At 42.9% G+C, this 18,112-nt stretch overlaps 1 protein-coding gene across 2 annotated transcripts in view; it reads left to right on the forward strand.

Annotated features, from left to right (window-relative positions):
* Positions 1-1,499: 1,499 nt before the first annotated feature.
* The window catches only part of arhgef40 (Rho guanine nucleotide exchange factor (GEF) 40), a 59,479-nt gene continuing 42,866 nt past the window's right edge, over positions 1,500-18,112 (forward strand). For both annotated transcript variants that reach the window (XM_036145995.1, XM_036145996.1), the window contains exons 1-2: positions 1,500-1,733; positions 14,456-14,545. In XM_036145995.1, coding sequence (XP_036001888.1) covers positions 1,731-1,733; positions 14,456-14,545 — 93 coding nt within the window. In that variant the 5' untranslated portion in view covers positions 1,500-1,730. The remainder of the gene's footprint in view (positions 1,734-14,455; positions 14,546-18,112) is intronic.

The raw sequence follows: 18,112 nt of genomic DNA on the forward strand, positions 1-18,112 counted from the left end.
TGACGGTGGTGAGCTATGTTAGTAGCCACAGCTGCTCTAGGGCCGACAGAGGCGAGGCTGCCACACATCAGCGCCACCGGACCCTCAGACCACTGCCAGCAGGCGATACGGGTGAAGTGTCTTGCCCAAGGACACAAGTGACTGAGACGGTCAGAGCGGGGGATCGAACCGGCAACCCCGCCAGTTGCAGGAACAAACTCCCTAACTCAGAAAACAAAGAACCATGAACATGAACTTGACAAGCTGGAACTCTGACACCAAAAGCCACAAACAATCTGGCAGGGAGAAGAGAGAGCATAAAGCTGAGTCAGCAGACTGAGGCAAGAAGATGATCAGAACCAGAGCTGCTGACTGCAGCAAGTGCTGCGGGTGCATGAACTCAGAGCGAAGCATGATCAAACTCTGACAGACAGCAACTGTGAGAGACACACATTTTCAATTAGATATAGATCTGAACTGTGACCCCGCCTTCCACACATAAACACACACACATGCTAAACTGTTCCATTGCAGCTCTGGCTGTATGTTCTAGGAATGTTCTCCTGCTGGAAGGTGAACCTCAGACTTTTTTAGCCTCTAACAGGTTTGCCCTCCAGCATTGTTCTGGATTTAGATCCACCAGTCTTCTCATCAACACTGACCAGCTTCTCTGTTCCTGCAGAAGAGAAGATTTCCCGAAGCGTGACGCTCCCACAACTAGGCTTTAAAATGATGAGTGCTGTGTTCAGGCTATGGTGCCCCGCTATCTCAGCTTTGGTCTCACCGGAACCAGGACACCTTCTTTTGCAGACTATTTTGCTTTCTTCTTCCATCAATATCTTTCCTCCGTCTTTGTGGTGTGGTTGACTAATGGTTGTCCTGTCAACTTGTTCTCCCACCTGAGCTGTGCTGCTCCTCCAGAGATATCATATGCCTCTAGGCTCCTTCTTTGATTAAAGCTTTCCTCTGGCCACCAATTAAAGCAGAGGCCCATGTGGTTGGTTTTCGCAGTTCGGTCATACTCGTTCGATGTCCAGATGATGGACTTTGGTTTGACCTATCTCATTAAACTGCCATAAAACACTTGAAGTCTGGGGCTGTAATAAAAAAGTGATAAGGGGAGAAATGGTTTTGAAGACACTAATGATTATGGAAGTAAGGTTCCTTTAGCATCTTGCATTTTGGCTGTTTCTGATTACAACATACTTAGAGCAGTCTAGATAAGCAGGAAGTGCATGCAATCACATAAACAGTATGATTAAAAGAAAAAAAATCAGTGGAAGTTTCTTTTCTTTGGCGTCTCTGGGCGGGTGGGGTTTTCATTGTCCATTCATTAAGGCTAAAAGGAGGAGGGAAGGCAAAAAGTGGAAAGTTTGAGAGTGGAGACGGACTGTAGTGCTTCTGTTAGGCGAGAGAAGGCGGGGGGTGGGGGGGGGGGGGGGGGGGGGGGCATGTGTAACTGCCGGGGCAGTCTGAGAGGGGAGGGGAAACGAAAATGCAGCCTGGACATTCCCACTCTGGGAAACCCAGTGCAGACTGTGGAGGGGGACAGAGGGGGGAAATGTTACTTTTCTCTCTTCACGCGCTGAAGCCGTTTTGAAGAGGGACGCTTTTAGGCTGGAAAAAACATCTGATGAAGGACGCGATGAGGGCGGATGATGAGTGAGAGGAGGACGTTCTGTGGAGAATGCAGAGAGGAAGCGGAGCCAGGAAGGGAGCTGAGGACTATGTAGGAATTTGTGACTGAAGTCATGGTAAGCCCCCGAGTTTTATGAGCCTCTCTGTGTGGAAAAGACTCCTTCAAGCTAGATCCTTTTTTCTGGTATTCATGCAAACTTTCTTAATATAATCGCTTTAAATTAGCAGCATTCCCACTGCGTGAACCTTCCCACATTGACTTTACAAACCCCCAAATTCACAAATGTGTTTCATTCCAATTTTAGTTGATGGATCAACACAATCTAGCGCACAATTGTGAAAAGGAAGGAAAATCAGAAGCTTTTGAGTTTGTTTCAGAAATCTAAACCTGAAAGGTGTGGCAAGCATTTATATGCAGCCCCATTTACTCCGGTTCCCCCAAGTAAAATCACTAGTGTGACAAACTGCAGGTAAAATACATTGAAGGCTGTGTGTAGCATAACAAGATGTAAAAAAAGAAAAGAAAAGGTCAGTTGGAATAAAAATGGAGCCACACAGATCCTAAACTTCAACACCGGAGCTTTTTATACAATTTATCCAGCAATAAACTTGGCAAGCATGCCTTGTTTAGAGCAGACGCTCGCCCGGCGGATCCAGCTCTCAGCTTCCAGCATTGTAAATACCCACAGGCTGTAAATTATGACACAGTTTCAGTCGTGTGACGTTGGTGACTTATGTGGTGGACGTTCACAGTGAAGCCAAAGAGCCCTCCCTGTTGCATCCCTCGGGATTACGCTCACATTCCCCCACCCACTCATGGTCTGACTGGTGACACTCGGAGGCGATGGCGAACGCTCGCATGTACGTATGAACATAAAACGACTCGAAGAGAGGGAAAAAAAAAGGAGCGTCACAACGACCGAGCTCATATTCCAGCTTCTGTGTGCCGTGCAGGGTGGAGCCGTTTGGCACGGAGGGGTAGAGAAAACAGAATCGGAGGGAATTGGAGCGCCAGTGAGGGGAGAATAAAAGCGCAGGGTAGGGTTGCTTTTTTTATTTTAGGAGACTTGGACGGTTGCGACGGTGGTTTCGGTGATGCCGCATTTTCCACAGTGGAGCGAGGCGAAAAGGGGGGAGGAAAGGAGAACAAGGGATGGCAGGGTCTGAAGAGAGGGAAGAACATGTGCTCTGCAGTTTCTCCCCCCTCCAGTGCCCAGTTTGCGAAGCTTTAGAACAGGAAACAGTTACAGATGTTTTTGCACGGTGAACGCGAAAAGTCACTGCAATTTAAAATTTGCTTTGAACTTTTCCACATTTTGTCACGCTGCGACTCCAAACTTCAGTGTTTTCTATTGGCGCACAGCACCATAGACCCACGTAAAGTAGCGCGTCATTTGGAAAGTGGAAGACGAAGGGTACATTTTACAACATCTTCCCACTTAAAAATATGAAAACCACAGTGTGCATTTGTATTATATCCCCTAGATCAAATAGAGGGCAACCATTTACCCACAAAGGTCAACTAACTTGGAAATAGTGTTCAGTTGTGTGAATCCAGCTGTTCTGTGAGAACCTCAGAGGTTTGTTAGAGAACGTTAGAGAACAAAGAAGACCAAGGAACAGGGCAAAAAAGGTCAGGGGGGAAGGTTGTTGAGAAGTTTAAGGCAGGGTGAGGTTCTAAAACTAAATCCTAAGCTTTGAACATCTCCCAGCGCTCTGTTCCATCCATCATCCAAAGATTTGTAAGAGTATTGCACAAACACAAGCCTATACTGACAGGATGAGAAGCGCGTTTACCAAAAGAAGCCGCGAGAGGCCAAAGGTAACCTAACTAATATGTCAAACACTAGTCCCCAAACTCCCCAAAGAAGAGTGGTGAGAAGAAAGTCACTGCTGATAGACACCCGTTGGAAATCCTGCTTAAGGTTATCTGGGGAAAACAGCCAATATGCAGACAAATAGTATGAAGAAGATGATCAAGTCGCATAAGGCCTTCATGCCTAGCCTTCACACAAAATGCAATGTGAGGCAAAACAGGCGTGGACCACATATCAGCTGAGCAACCTATCCGCGTGATGAAACATGACAGTGGCAGCATTATGCTATGGGGGTGGATTTCTTTAGCAGGGTCAGGGACATTTTTTTGATGTAATGAGAAGATGGATGGAGCTAAATACGGGAGAATCCTGGGAAAACAATCTGTTGCACGCCGCAAAACAACAAGCTCCAAACCTGTAGCCAGAACTACAATGGGACGGTTTTTAAATACACACCTAAGTCTCACTGGGAATCTGTGTCAACACTTGAAAAATATTCAAGACTTAACCTTAACTTTACTTTACTTTACTTTTACAGCACTTTGAATGTCTTGTTACTAAAAAGTGCTATATAAATATACCTACCTTGCCTTACCTTACCTTAACCTGGAAGACCTGCAGCTGGAACTGCATAGAAAGGTGCCTCTAAAAACATTGACTCAGGGTTGCAGAATGCATATCCCCATGACCCCTTCTCACTTTTACATTTTAAGAGCCATGCATCCTTTTTCTGCCCCCCTCTGAATCATGTGCCACTTTATTGGTGCGCCGTATTAAACCTGATAAAATACATCACGGTGCAGGTAGTCACGTGACCAAATTTGAAAAGGTTCAAAGGATGTAAACACTTTTCCAAGGCACTATACATTCACATGACAGAAACTTAGCTCCTGCACACATAGGTGCTAAAACCCAACCAGCAAGTTGCTCTGCACACACACGGTTCTACAGCCGTCCGTACACCGGCACTCCTTTGGCAATAATATGTGGCAGAGGGTATTTCCATTGCCGCTGTCTGGAAAGATTTTGTAACTGGAGGGTATGTACCAGCCCCTGATTTCAGTCGGGGGGACTGCCTAATTTGGCCCAGTGAAAGTTAAAGCAAACAGCTTTGCCCGCAGAGGTGGAGATAACAAACCAGACGCGATCATAATCACATTGTCAGTCACAGGAATCTGGCGTTAACGGAGTTTCCTGCAATTGTCCGGAGCACAGGGCATGCAGACTGAGGATGGTGATGTTCCTGCTCAGCAATTCGGAGCTTGTGGCTGTTTCACTTAGCATCTATGTCATCCTCATCAACTTATATCATATAAATGCCACGAAGTAGTAGTTACAAACCTTAAACATCTCTGGTATGGAGTATGTTATCAGGTTTCAGCTACTGATATCCTTTTTGAGCCCGTCTGCTCGCTGTTTTGGGTTTACCCCCGTCATTAGCAGCAGAAATGCCCCGATAAACAAACGTTTCCACATTACTTATCTGCTCATAACCAAACAACCGACAAAGATAGCAATTTGGCAAAAGCGGAGCATGTAAACGCTAAAAACAGACGATTCCCTTGGGGGTTGTGGAAGAACAGCAAATCAGAGCAAAAAGGAGAGGGGGAAATTCAGTTGGAGGAAGAAAACGTGCACATGGGAATTCAGCGACATTCAAAAGAAATCAACAAGTAGGAAGCATCTAAGGGGAAAATAACTTGCATGACTGTTTGGATAAGAGTAAAACATGTTTCAGAAACAGTCATAGTAGTTTGTGTCACAAAAGGCAGTGAACGGATGTGAATACTGGCAGCTGCAAATATTATACAGACGATTAGGGACTTTTCAACTCTAATATTCAAACTTTCAGTTTTAATCGCTGGTTAATTCAGGTATAGACTAACTGTTTTAGGGACCTACGACATGGTGTTGTTTCTCTCTAGTTGATTTTCCAAACTGTTGAATGACTGATACCAACACTAACACGTTGATGATCAAATCTATTCAGTGGTGATGCTGAGGTTGTTGTAACTATTGATGGCCTTCAGTTAGAATCTCCTAAATATTTCTACTTTCTTTTCAAAACATGAATTCCCATTTCCAGTTGTAATAATTTTTTTACTTACGCCATGTTCAAAGAACACAAAACCTTTTTTTTCTAACTGTATGACATTAAAATAGGCTGAAATTTGCTCAGTTTTTGGTCTGTCAGGATGACCCAGATTATTTCTATTATGCTAAATACCAGAATAATGAAAGGGAATGTTTTAGATGGAGTCTAATGATTTTCTCTAAAGTCATGCATTTACATAAACTATATGTAAATGGGCTGGAATATGCATAAAAACAACCAAGATCATGATGTTATGGCTTTTTAAGACATGATATGTTAATCTGCAACAAGCTATATACAGGCTAATGCGTGGATCTATTTGATGGAAACTCCCTTCCTTGTGTGACATCATGAGAAAATCTACAGAAACACGTTAAGGTATCAGGAAGAGAGCTGACCTCTTAAAGTCTGGTTTATCCTTGGGTACAATGCCAAAGGATCCATGTTCATCTGCCCAAAGAAGTATTTTCAAGTATAAACATCATGGGGATATCTGGCCATCTTTTCAGGAAGAAGACGGGTTCTGTGTCCCAGAGACGGAAGAATTTTAGTGTAAAATGTGTGACTCAACCGCAGGAAAAAAAGCAGAAGGTATTTTTGAAGAAGCTGCCGAATCTGGCGGAGTATCGTCATCCACCGTGAATTAAGTCCTGTACTGATATGAGCTGAAAGGCCACTCAGTGAGGAAGAAGCCATGTCAACTTACAAACCTGGGTCAGTTACAGCAGTTCTGCCAGGAGGAGTGGGCCATAAACTTCTGCAAACCACTGTTAGGAGCTTGTGGAAGGTTACCCAAAATCTTTGACCCAAGTCAGCAGTTCTAAGGTAACATAAGTAAACTTCTGACACTTAACTAAGTCATAAAAAAATATATCATTGTTCTGGTATTTAGCATCCAGAAATAGGCTTGGTCAGCCCTACTGACCTAAAAAAAGGAAAGGTTAATCTAATTTAATGCCAGAGAGTGAGGAAAGGAATCCTGTCGCTCTGTATATAGTGTTTCAAATTTCTGGCTGTCGTATTAGTGATTTAATGTTACCTAAAATATTTCAAAACGGAGAGCAGTTGTTTTTGCTGCTACCAGTTATTCTTTTTATCCTCATTGTAAAAGATTGTTCCTAATTTAAAATCTGGATTTTGATCACAGGGATGATTTGCAGGTGGCCTGGTTCTGATGTGACAGATGTTCACTCTGTGTCAATATTTTTTAAAATGTATTTATTTTTAAATAAAAAAGATACTAAAAAGTAAAAATAAAACATTAGCAATATAAATACAACTGATAATAACTGATTGGGCTAGTCGGTCTCACATATCAGTATATACACAGTGAATGATAACCAGGGTTACGTCTTTATACTTTATCTGTTTCCTGGGGAAATGTGAAGGACTCACAACTGGAGGTGACAACCCTGTGTAATCCCAGACATCTGCAACTTTTACAGCATCTTCAAGCAGCAGAAATTGCTAACAGTGAATAAAAGTGGAATTAGTACAATGGCAGCTTCACATCAGCTGGATATTCGGGTTAATGATTTGTATTCAGATCTTCACTGCTTGAGGCGTTATAGACATTTTGGATCTGTTTCTCATAAGCGGGCAGCAGAAAATAGCGGCGTGCAGAAGGTAAAGTGGGGTAAAGTCAGGGAGGAGGATTCTTCTGAAAAACCCTGGATCAAGTGGAGCTTCTGTGGCCAATTTGTCTGCTATTTTTGTTTTACTTTATGAACTTTGTTTACTGTTTGGCTTCATCAAGTTTTTTAATGACCCATTGTTTAAACATTAATAAGACAGTTTGGTCAATATTGCTAAAAAAAAAAATCTTATGCATCTTATCTTACAGACCTTTTTGTCAGGAGGAAGGAACAGGATAAAAATGGGTTTCATGAATTATGCCTAAACATGATTGACGGGGCTGACGCCTCCAGCAGGGGGACGTTCCTGCCAGATAAAGAACAGGAAACTGAGGCTACAACCTGAACAGGTTCACCAAAATACATAACAGACTGGAAAAACGGCCTGATCATGTGCGTCTGGATTTAGATGAGATTTTAGAGATGGCTGGGTCAGAATTTGGTGTGAACAACTTGATACTATGGATCCATCTTGTCCTGTATCAATGATTCAGGTCGCTGCGGGTGGTGTTGTAATAACGGGGAGGATATTTACCTCAGCTGCCACTCATCAGTACCTATAGAGCACATCTAAATGCCCCAGCCTAGCTCAATATTGTCGCTGACCATGTCCTTGCATTTATGACCACAGTGTACCCATCTTCTGCTAGCTACTTCTGACATGTTTAAACCGGTTTAAACATGACAGCGACTTCCACCGTACTCCGGCTGCCTCCACAGTCACCAGATCTCAGTCTAATAGAGCACCTTTGGGCTGTGGTGGAGCGGGAAATTTGCGTGATGGATGTGCGGCCAACCAATCTGTAGGAAAATGCTAGAGACTGTCATGAACAAAAGCTATGTAGATTGTTTGTGAAACCCTGGGGACTCTATGCCAGAAAGAATGTCGCCGGTTCTGAAGGAAAGGGGGCGATCGGACCTGTTAGTAGTAAGGTGTGCCTTGCAAAGTGACCAGTGAGTGTATAGTCCAATGTCCAAAGTACAATATGAAGCAAATACTGATACTTGATTGATACTTTGCAGTGAATCTGATTATTTAGTTTTACACTTTTTTGTCAGCTAAAATCTAATGGTCAATTAAGACCAGGGAAGCCAAGCGCTCAAGTCCAGATACATTTGAAACTGATACAAATATCGAAAATGTCTTTACCTGGAACAAAACAACAAGTTATGATGAGCACAGTCTTGGTATTTACCACATGGAAACTGCTGATCCAGGTCTAAATCATCTCATCTTTTATCCACATCAATAAATGTTCTAGCAAAGCAAAGACTGCTTCTGATTTTGTGTTAAGGGCCATTTTTTATACAAACCTCCTATCTGCTTTTAAATGTAAATAGTTCAAAACCAGTTGGAGGCATTCTAGCTCTGTGTGTCTGTATTCACACCATATTTCACTTCAAGCTGTAATCAACAGAAACTGCCTGCTCCTACAAGGTTCAACTTGTGTCAAAGTTCAAAAACTCCAACAGCTCAGCACCACAAAGCTTTGTTCAGTGGACCGTAGAGACTCACAAGAATGCACCATGCAAAGAAAAGGGGCACAGGAAATATTTTTCAAAGTTGGTAAATTTGTTAGCTCCAAACATGTCAAGGAAGGAAGACCAAACCTTCACAGCAGCCTTGAATTCCAGATGCTTTTTGTTTCTTAGAGGAAATGGTGGCAGTATCATTATCTGAGTCTGACTTGACTTGGCTCTGCCATTTAGTAACACCAAGCAGCCTGTAGGAAATACCCACCATAGGTTGGGTTGGATTACACACGCTAATTTAGGAAAGGAAATCACTATCAGGCTGGACCGTTTTACTTTTCTTCATCCTCGTTTCCCTTTGTCTGTCTGAGTTTCCCTCCTTTTTCTTCCCTGTTTCTTTCCACATCTTCTTTTTATCTTGTCATACTCTATCAGCTCCACATTTAAGCCCTCTCAGCCCCATCGCTCTTCCTCTCTCCCTCCATCCCTCTTGGACATCTGGTTTCCATCATGGTTGCTGCTGCTCTCGTTTCCCATCGATCTCTCCCGCTGGTCAGCCTCCTCCTCTTTTCTTTCTGTCTGCCTCTCTCAGTCTCTGTTTTTCTGTCTGCGACAGCTTTTTTACTTCTTTTTCTGAACTCCTTCAGCTCACATTTACTTCCAGGTTTGGTGTTTTGCCAATTGCCTTTACCCACGATGTTTCTTCTCCAGTTTTTTGTGTTATGTTTTGTTATTTACACTTCATTGTTTTATTTCTTTGGCCTGTCCTTGCAAAGTGTTGGTTTTGATTATGTTTATGTTAGTTTCAAGATTCATACAAAGCAAAAAAAAAAAATGGAAATCCAAGTTCTTAAAAAGCTGTGATTTTCTCTGTTGGAAATAACAGTGGCAGGGATAAACAGGACAAGGCGGGAAACGGATTTCTGTCGGGCTGATTTTTTTATTTTTTTAAGACCAGGCACTTTATTCACAGCTCGTTCCATATTGAAACAATATCAATCCAACATAATAATTTTGCCATTGCCAAGGTAAAGTAGGGGAGAGCTTGCAAAAGAAAATATTTCACTAAATCTTTCCTGCATCTATGTGGAAAAAGTTGGTTTAATCCAATTGATTTTGAGATTTGATTGTGACAGACTCTCTCCACCTGCTCTGACTGATCTTCACTCATTTTTATGGGGAATGGCCAACAATTTCAGTCTTTAGCGCAAGACTGTGTAGAGTGCAAAGCTGGTTGCCTCAGTCACAAGGGCAGGAGGTTCTACAAGTACTGGTTCTACAAGTACTGACAGTAAACTGTTTTAATTTTGGTAGAAGTTTGTCTGTGCACGCACATAAACGCTAACAATTCAAATGTGTTAAAAAAAAGGATGCAAGTCAGTGGCATAATAACCCAGTCATGGGAAAAAGAAAGTGGATATATTCATGAGCTCAACTGGAAGTGATTGTATTCTATGACTCTATTAGTCTCTCACATTGCTGGTGAGGAATTCTGGCCCATTTTTCTTTCTATCTTTTGCTTCAGTTTATTAATGTTTTTCAGACATTCATTTCTGCTCAGGTCTCTCAAGGTCCCACCACAGAATTTCAAATACATTGAGATCTTAACTTTGAGGCCATTGCAAAACCTTCACTGTTTTCCTTTTCAACCAATCAGTCGTGAATTTACTGCTGTGCCCGTGATCACTGGCCTGTTGATGAGCCAGATAAGGTGGTTGTACATATTGCCTTACATTTTAGTCTTGAATACTTGGGAAAACTGGGGAATTTGTGGTTAAGTCAGTAAATGCAAGGTGCCTTCGGCCTGTGCTGAAAAACAAGCCAAAACCATCAAAGCTCCGCCACTGTGCTTCCTCTGTTTAGTGCTGGGCCTTATACCCATAACGCTACCTCGTTTTCAACCATTCCAGACAAGAACAGTGTTTAGGAACACTTTTGGTTCATTCAGATGCAACTTTGCTAACCTAGCTCGTGATGCCACATTTGGTTTGGGAAAAAAAACATTCTCTAGGCAACCTTTCCAAGTAAGCCATCCCTGTTTAACCCCTTTCTAATCGTACTGCCATGAAAATTTACATTGAACGTGGTAACCGAGGTCTGTAGAGTCTGAAAATTAGCTATGGGACATTCTATAGTGTTTCAGATTTTTGCATGATCTAATCTTAAGGTTGCTGGGATATCTGATCTGAAAAATTGGCAGCTGTCTTAATCGTGTTCAAGTTGTTATTAATAAACCTTCTTACTGTAGGAAAGTGGACTTTGAATAGATCGGAGTGGCTTTATAATCCTCCTGAAATCATTAGACAGTACCATTGCTGATTATTTTTACACCGTTGTATTCTGTCATTAAACCCCTGTAAGTCTGCAAACTGCCAAAAGCCCTTTCATACAACTGGTCAGTAGTTACTGTCATGATTTGGTGTTTGCTTGTGTTTTTGGGGCTGATGGATCTTCCCGTTTCTACGCCCATCATAGCCACTACTCACTCTCCTTAATCAGCGTCACCTGCTGCCACTAATTACCCTCAAGTCATTCCACCTGCTACTCCGCCTACATCTACCTGCCTCTCTCAACCGGTCCCGCCAGAATGTCTCTCCTTCACTGCCTGCATGTTTGCTCCTCAGCGTTTGTGTTCTACCGGCCTATCCTGCCGTTCCTGCGCTCACCTCTCCCTCACTAGTTCCACGTTCTAGTGCTTGTGTTCTCTGCCTGTTTTTGGGTTTTCCTGTGCGGATAGTGCCCGCTCAGAACCTCCCTGGGGACTCATTCGGTAGTTTAGTCTCGACATGTGCCTGTTTCTACCGTCTTCACCTGGTCAGCCTGCCTCAGTCGTCTCCTGTCATCACCACCCATTCCTGCCTGCCTGCCATCTACATCCTCTTCAATAAATCTTAAAAAAAACTCAAACTCTGTGCCCTGGCTTGAATATCGGGTCCCGGCGTACAAAATAAATACAGGTCACCTTTGCCGATGACCAGTTAAAGTGGATTTCATTAGAAGTGCATGTCTGCTGCTTTCTAAACCATGTTAGGATTACAAGTTATGCATATTAAAACCTGTTTGATTTTAATAACAGTTGTAGAAATGATATTTTGGTACATGTGCCATATGTGTACATAACATATCCAAATTTAAATTATTGCAGGCCAGCTGGTGCGCTAATAAAGAAACCGCAATGATTGTACCTTGTCTGACAGTTTTAATATGAACACGACAATGCCAGCTGTTTTAACAGCTATGGATCAGCTTAAACCTGGCTTATTATAAGTATAGGTGACATACAGTGCATACTTCAAAGTATGGCCTTAAACTGGTAGGTCTCCATATATTACATATCAATTACTTCAGTTAAGGTGGAGCTGAATTGTAATTCCAAGGTTTGACATGATTTAACTCAGATGCCAGATAAACGGTCGCTGTTTATGTGGAATAATTGCTGAGATGAGGCTTTGGGAAAAGCTTTGGGCTCTGGTTGCAGTCCTCTGAACCCACTACTGGGTACATCCTAGTGCATTCTATATGTGAGAGATCCTATAGACGTGTTCTCTGACAGACGCCTATTGACTTTAGCCCATACACTAATACACATTCTCCCGTAACCATATGGCCCTTTTGAAAAGTAGTCAAACCGGTTTAGCCAGTACACCCACAAACATCATTGTAATTTATCGGGATTTTATGAGACGGACAAACAAAAATGTTTTTTAAAGTTTGGAAAGTGCAAGTCTCCCTTGACTCATTGCATACCCCTAAATGAAATTTAGTGCAACCACTTACCTTCAGAACTCTAACCTGGAAAGACGCGGCCATCCACCTGAACTGAAAGGCTAAGGAAGGACAGCACTGATGAGAGAAGCAGCCAACATGCCTTTGGTGACTCTGGAGGAGCTGCAGAGATCCATGGAAGTTCTGTTGAGATGACAACCATTGGTTGGAGACTCCACACTCCTGGCCTTTCTGAAATGTCGGCATAGCTGTTTTCCAGCTGTTCTTTTCCACAACAACGTCATGCAGTGGACATAGATAATATGAGGAAGAAGGTGGTCTGGTCTAATGAGACCTATTTGGACCTTTTTGACATCTAGGCAAAATGCAACATGTGGGAGAAAACTAACACTCTCCATTATGAAAGCTAGTGGCAGCAGCATCATGCTTATTCATGGCTTAGACATGAATCAAATTAAGAATTCCTGGCAAAAGTTGAAAATTGAGGTTCCCTTATGCTTTCCATCCAGTCTGACTGCAAAACATATAGCTGCAGCAAAAATATCAATATGACAGAATTCATTTTGTGACTATAATGGAAAAAATGTGCAAAACTTTAATCTGTATATGTTTTGAAACTCCATCATGAGGATGCGTTTTCTTTATGGAAAACATACTTTTTGATGGATTTTTCTGAGCGGTGGAGTTTTTTTTTTTTTTCCTTTCCCCTAATTGGTTTGAAGTTTGAAATGTAAACAAAACTACTTCCAACTCTATTCTTAACGCAGATCATACCAAATCTAGACTTCTGTGTGCTTCACCCACGAGTTTACAGACATTTTGTTCACCACAACCCAAAGTAATTATTGCTCTAACTCTGGAAAACCTAGCCTTGCTGTTCATCAACGTTTATAGAGCTTTCACTGTTTGCTCCGTTCCAAATTGGAGTCCGGCATGACTCTTCTACCGGTCGCTGCCATTTGCTCTCCAGCCAAGATGGTAGGTAGCTAATTATCTGCAGTAAATGGAGTCTAAGCAACGTTGGCAAAACAACTTTCAAACTTTTTGTCTTCGTTCAACGTCTTCATTCAGGGCTCCAGATTTCTGTCAGAAACAACTGGAAACAGGACGTGACACTTGTTTAAAACCTTCCAACGGGAACCTGAGCTCTTGGATCTATTTTCTCGGGACATGCGTGTCAAAACTTGGACAAGAAGTTAGCCACATTAAAAAAAAAAAAAAAAAAAAAAAAACGACCTTTTTCAAATACTTTCCTGTTTGTCTCGCTCATTTTGCCCTCCAGCGTGGCTAACCGCGATTCGTCTCTATACACAAAAACAAACCCAGAGAACCATTCTTCATACTCCTGAACCCGGTTCTGCTGCCATAAAAAGCCCCCACGCCGCTTCCAGCTCACTCGTTCCTGGCTGTCTCTCACTCGCCGCTCATGCCTTTTTTTCCATACTCTCTGCTCTCTTTGTTTTTTTTTTTTGCTTTAACGATCGCTCTTAGCCTATCCCCTCGGTTATAGTAAGTGTTCAGCCCAAGTGTATGGAGAATCCAGATGTAATTGTTGTCAGATGACGTTCAGAAAGTCCTGTCGAGGTTCAGGAGCTGCAGAGGGAACTAATCGGAGATCGGGGGGGGGGGGGGGGGAAGAATGGGGCAGGGATGAGGAGGAAGCTTAGAAACACGGGGAGAGAAACAGATTCAACGTCTGAGGGCAAATGTGAAAGGAGGAGGGAGGAAAAAAAAAGTTGCAGGTTGCCATGCCAACAGCACAAGCAGAAATATAAACAGCCAGATCCTCGTGCTCTGCTCTGCCGCCCTCCACCTCCCAGGCCACCCCGGGGCTTCTCACATGTGCACGCCTCTGCATCTTTTGGGGAGTTCTGGCTAGAGAGGGGGGGGGGGGTTAGGGGATTGCTGGCCCTCGGAGGAAATGTTTTGCACTCCCCAGATTATAAAACAGGAAGCTGAAAGTGTGTGTATATGTGTGGGTGTCAGCAACACTTGAGGCGGACCGGCTGTTAGACGCAAACCCAGACTTGAGCGTAGATCCGGTGTCCAGTTGTGATTTAACACTCTTTCTCGTCATATTTTGTATCCCTCAGGGCTCAGAGGCAATGGAGGACTGCGTGCAGGGGGCACTCTCGTCGCTCTATCCGCCTTTCGAGAGCACGGCGCCGCCCCTACTCTCTCAGGTACACACGCACACCTAATCTTGATGATACGTGTTTGCAAAAGTAAATATCGCTCAGTTAATGATGTGCTCGGAGAAGGAGTGCTCAGCCAAGCCCAGATTTAGGTGAATGGTTGTTTCCTGCTAAAAACTGCACCAAGTAAGTCAGGAGGCCTAATTTCAACAGCAGCTCAACATAGTTTATATAAACTGCATTAAAAAGGTACATATTGTGTTTTTTCATCACTTTTGCAGACTTAAATCAGGTATTATATAACTATTTTTATTGTTCTGAAGTTTGATTACATTTCTTTAGTGTTGGGTGGGACCTTCTTTAGTGTTGGGTTGGATTGTTGACCTTGGTCAAACGTTTTGGGTGGCTTTCCACAAACCTCTCAACAGTTTGCTGGAGTCTTGGCCCATTCCTCGTATAAAAAACAAAAAAAAAACAGTGTAACTTAGGACTGTGAGCTGCCTTACTCATATTCTCCTTTCTTCAGCTCTGCCCACAAATGCATATGGAATTGAAATCAGGCCTTTATTATGTGCCGTTTTCACACGCTGTAGTCCTACAGCCACGGAGTAGCTAACCTGGTGGCGTGCTTAAGGGAAGAGCCGTTTGTGCCCAGGCTTTAGCTTCATGGTTAACGCCTGGAGATGTTGCCTCAGTATTTAATGCTCCTTCCTTTATGACCTGCGTGCTGAAGTGCACCAGTCCCTCCTCTTGGTGTTCTCAGGGTAGCAAGTTTATCAGTTTTTCTTCCAAATGTAATTTTCTGTCCTCTAAGTCTTTGGCTCTCGACCAACAAAAGGTGAACTGCTCCCTCTTGGTTTGGGGTAAGTCTCTACCGAAAGCAACAGAGTTTAAGTATTTAGGTCTTTTCCACAAGTGATGGTAGGAAGGAGAGGCTGATGGACATGCAGGTCCTGTTCTGCATTAATACTGGCCCTGTTCCAGTCTGTTGTGCTGAAGAAAGAGCTGGGCCATGAGGTGAAGCTAACAACTTACCAGTTTGTCCATATTTTCCTCTATGGTCATATGATATGAACTGTGACAAAAAGAGCAACATCCTGCAGCCAAAATGAGTTTTCTCTGTAGGGTCGCTATACTGATGCCTAGACAGAGGGTGAGGAGCTCTATCCTTTGTAGGGAGCAAAAAGTAGAGCCGCTTCTCCGGCGTATCGAAAGAATTCAGTTGAGATGGTTCTGCATCCTGGGAGAGTTTGTTGCTGGGGAGATGGATCTATACCTGGACCTTTTACCTCGGCAATCAATTCTTACATTAAACGGAAGTATCGATGGACTTGAACTTTAGTTTTGTCGTGCCTGGATATTCCCATAAAGTTTATATCAGTGTTATTATTGTAAATGTATGTCACTTTGAGGCCTCTGGAAATTTTACCTAAGGATGAACCAGATTGGTTTTCACAGTCTTAGTTGTCCTCAGTATTTCTTTTCCCATAACATGTTAGAGTACTGCAGATTACTGAGATTGAGATCAGCAACTCAGGTTTAGTAATTGCTTTGTCTCCAGTCAGTTTTCTTTGTTACCATGGAAGAAATGGCAGCTACTGTGGTCTTCTTAATGTGACTTTAGGTCACGGCCTCAGAGCTTTACCACGAAAAACCAAAATGATTACCATAAAATCCTTGGAACAGCATTAAAATCCCACAGCCTTTTTTCACTTTTTCTCACATTGCAACCACAGACTTTAATTAATTTATTTAGTATTTATTGATCGACACCCAGTAGTGTATAAAAGTGTGTGGTATGAATTGTTTTTCAACGTCTTTGCTCTGACACTAATATAAAACTAGTTTCTCTCAGAAGTTACCTAATTAGTAAATAGTCCCAGAACGTATTTAACTTAGTCTCCAAATAAATCCAGCTGTGCTGTGAAGGGCCCAGAGATTTGTTGAAGAACATTAAGCCGAGCGTACACTGTACGAGTTCTTGCCCTTTTTGGGCCGATTCTTCAGTCGTACGAGACTTTTTTGGATCGGGCCGAGTTTCAGCTTGATCGTGCGTCCTGCGTCGTGTAGTATACAGGGGGCAACGAGGGGCGATTCGCCTCTCACAACCACTTCCTGATCAGGAATCGGACGATTGGTTGAAAATCAAACATGTTTGAAATTCACTAGCCTACGAGCCAATTTCCTCCGACCTCGCACACAGCGCACGCGCAAACAAGTAGACTATTCTTGGTCTTCTCAAACGCAAACATAGGAGTAGAGAGAAGCATGGCGGTGGTACGTGTGACATGGAGTAAAACTACGGAGGAGCAACTCGTAGAATTGCCAAGGCAGCGCGTTTCGTTCTAGTGAGCATCATATTTAACAGTGAGCATCGACACTTCCGTCTTTTTCTTCTTCTACTGTTGACATTTGGCATCCGGGTAGACGAGTCCGAGTAGTGCCATCTCTCTACGGGGCTGAGTCTGACGTGTGGTTTTTGAACGCACTGTGTGAGCAGTCAGGTCGCATTAGAGCATCGACCTGCACAAACAGGTGTGTAAGAACAGATATCGTGACAACCTGCGGTTTCGTCGTACAGTTTGAGCTGTATATGAGTACCACGACTGAAAATGTTGTACAGTGTATGCCCGGCATTAGTCAACAAACAGCAACATGTAGAACAAGGGACACAGCAGACAGGTCAGGGAGAAAGTCATGGAAAAGTTTAAAGCAGGGTTAGCTTATATGGCGATACCCAAAGCTTTGGAAATCTCATGAAGCTTCGTTAAATTCATCATCTTACATGAAGAGTAGGACACAGTTGCAAACCTATCAAGACATGACATTCTACCTAATCTGACAGGCTAGGCAAACTAACTCTGGAGGAGCTCTGGAGATCTGCAGTCTAGGTAAAATAATCTGCTGACAGGACAACTATTTATCATCCTTACTGCCGATCTGGCTTCCATGAAAGATTGGTAAGAAGAAATTCATTTCTGTAAGGCATCCATAAGCTGTCCTGTTTGCAATCTGCAAAAGGCCACGTAAGGGTCACAGCAGACACATGGAAGAGGTAAAGACCAAAAGTGAGCGTTTTGGCTTACGTGTAAAATGTCGTCTGAGCTGGAAAACTAACCCTGAACTCACCATACCCATGATAAAACATGGTGATGGCAGCATGATGCTGTGGGGATGCTGGTCCTTAGCAGGAGCTAGAAAGCTAGTCAGACTCGACAGGAAGATGGATAATAAAAACAACAATACATTTTATTTGTATAACGCTTTAACAAAAACTCAAAGACACTTTACAAGAGTCAAGTAAAATTACAAAAAGGACACTTAAGTACATCAAACAATATAAAAGAAGAAGAAAAACACTTAAAATATACTTAAGACACACAGAACTGGACAGCATAAAAACAGGACATTAATCCTACCTTAAAAGCTATTCTTAAAAGGGGAGTTTTTGCGTGTGTACAATCACAGATGTGTTTGAGAAGAGAGCTCCAGAGGGTGGGAGCAGCTGTGGAGAAGTGATGGGCGGACACAAGCAATATTTTGGAATGGGATGATGGAGCTAAATGCAGGCTAGTCTTTTAAGAAAAGCTGTAAAATGCTGCAAAGGACTTACGA

Source organism: Fundulus heteroclitus, chromosome 14, assembly GCF_011125445.2.
Source record: "Fundulus heteroclitus isolate FHET01 chromosome 14, MU-UCD_Fhet_4.1, whole genome shotgun sequence".
Classification (NCBI taxonomy): Eukaryota; Metazoa; Chordata; class Actinopteri; order Cyprinodontiformes; family Fundulidae; genus Fundulus; species Fundulus heteroclitus.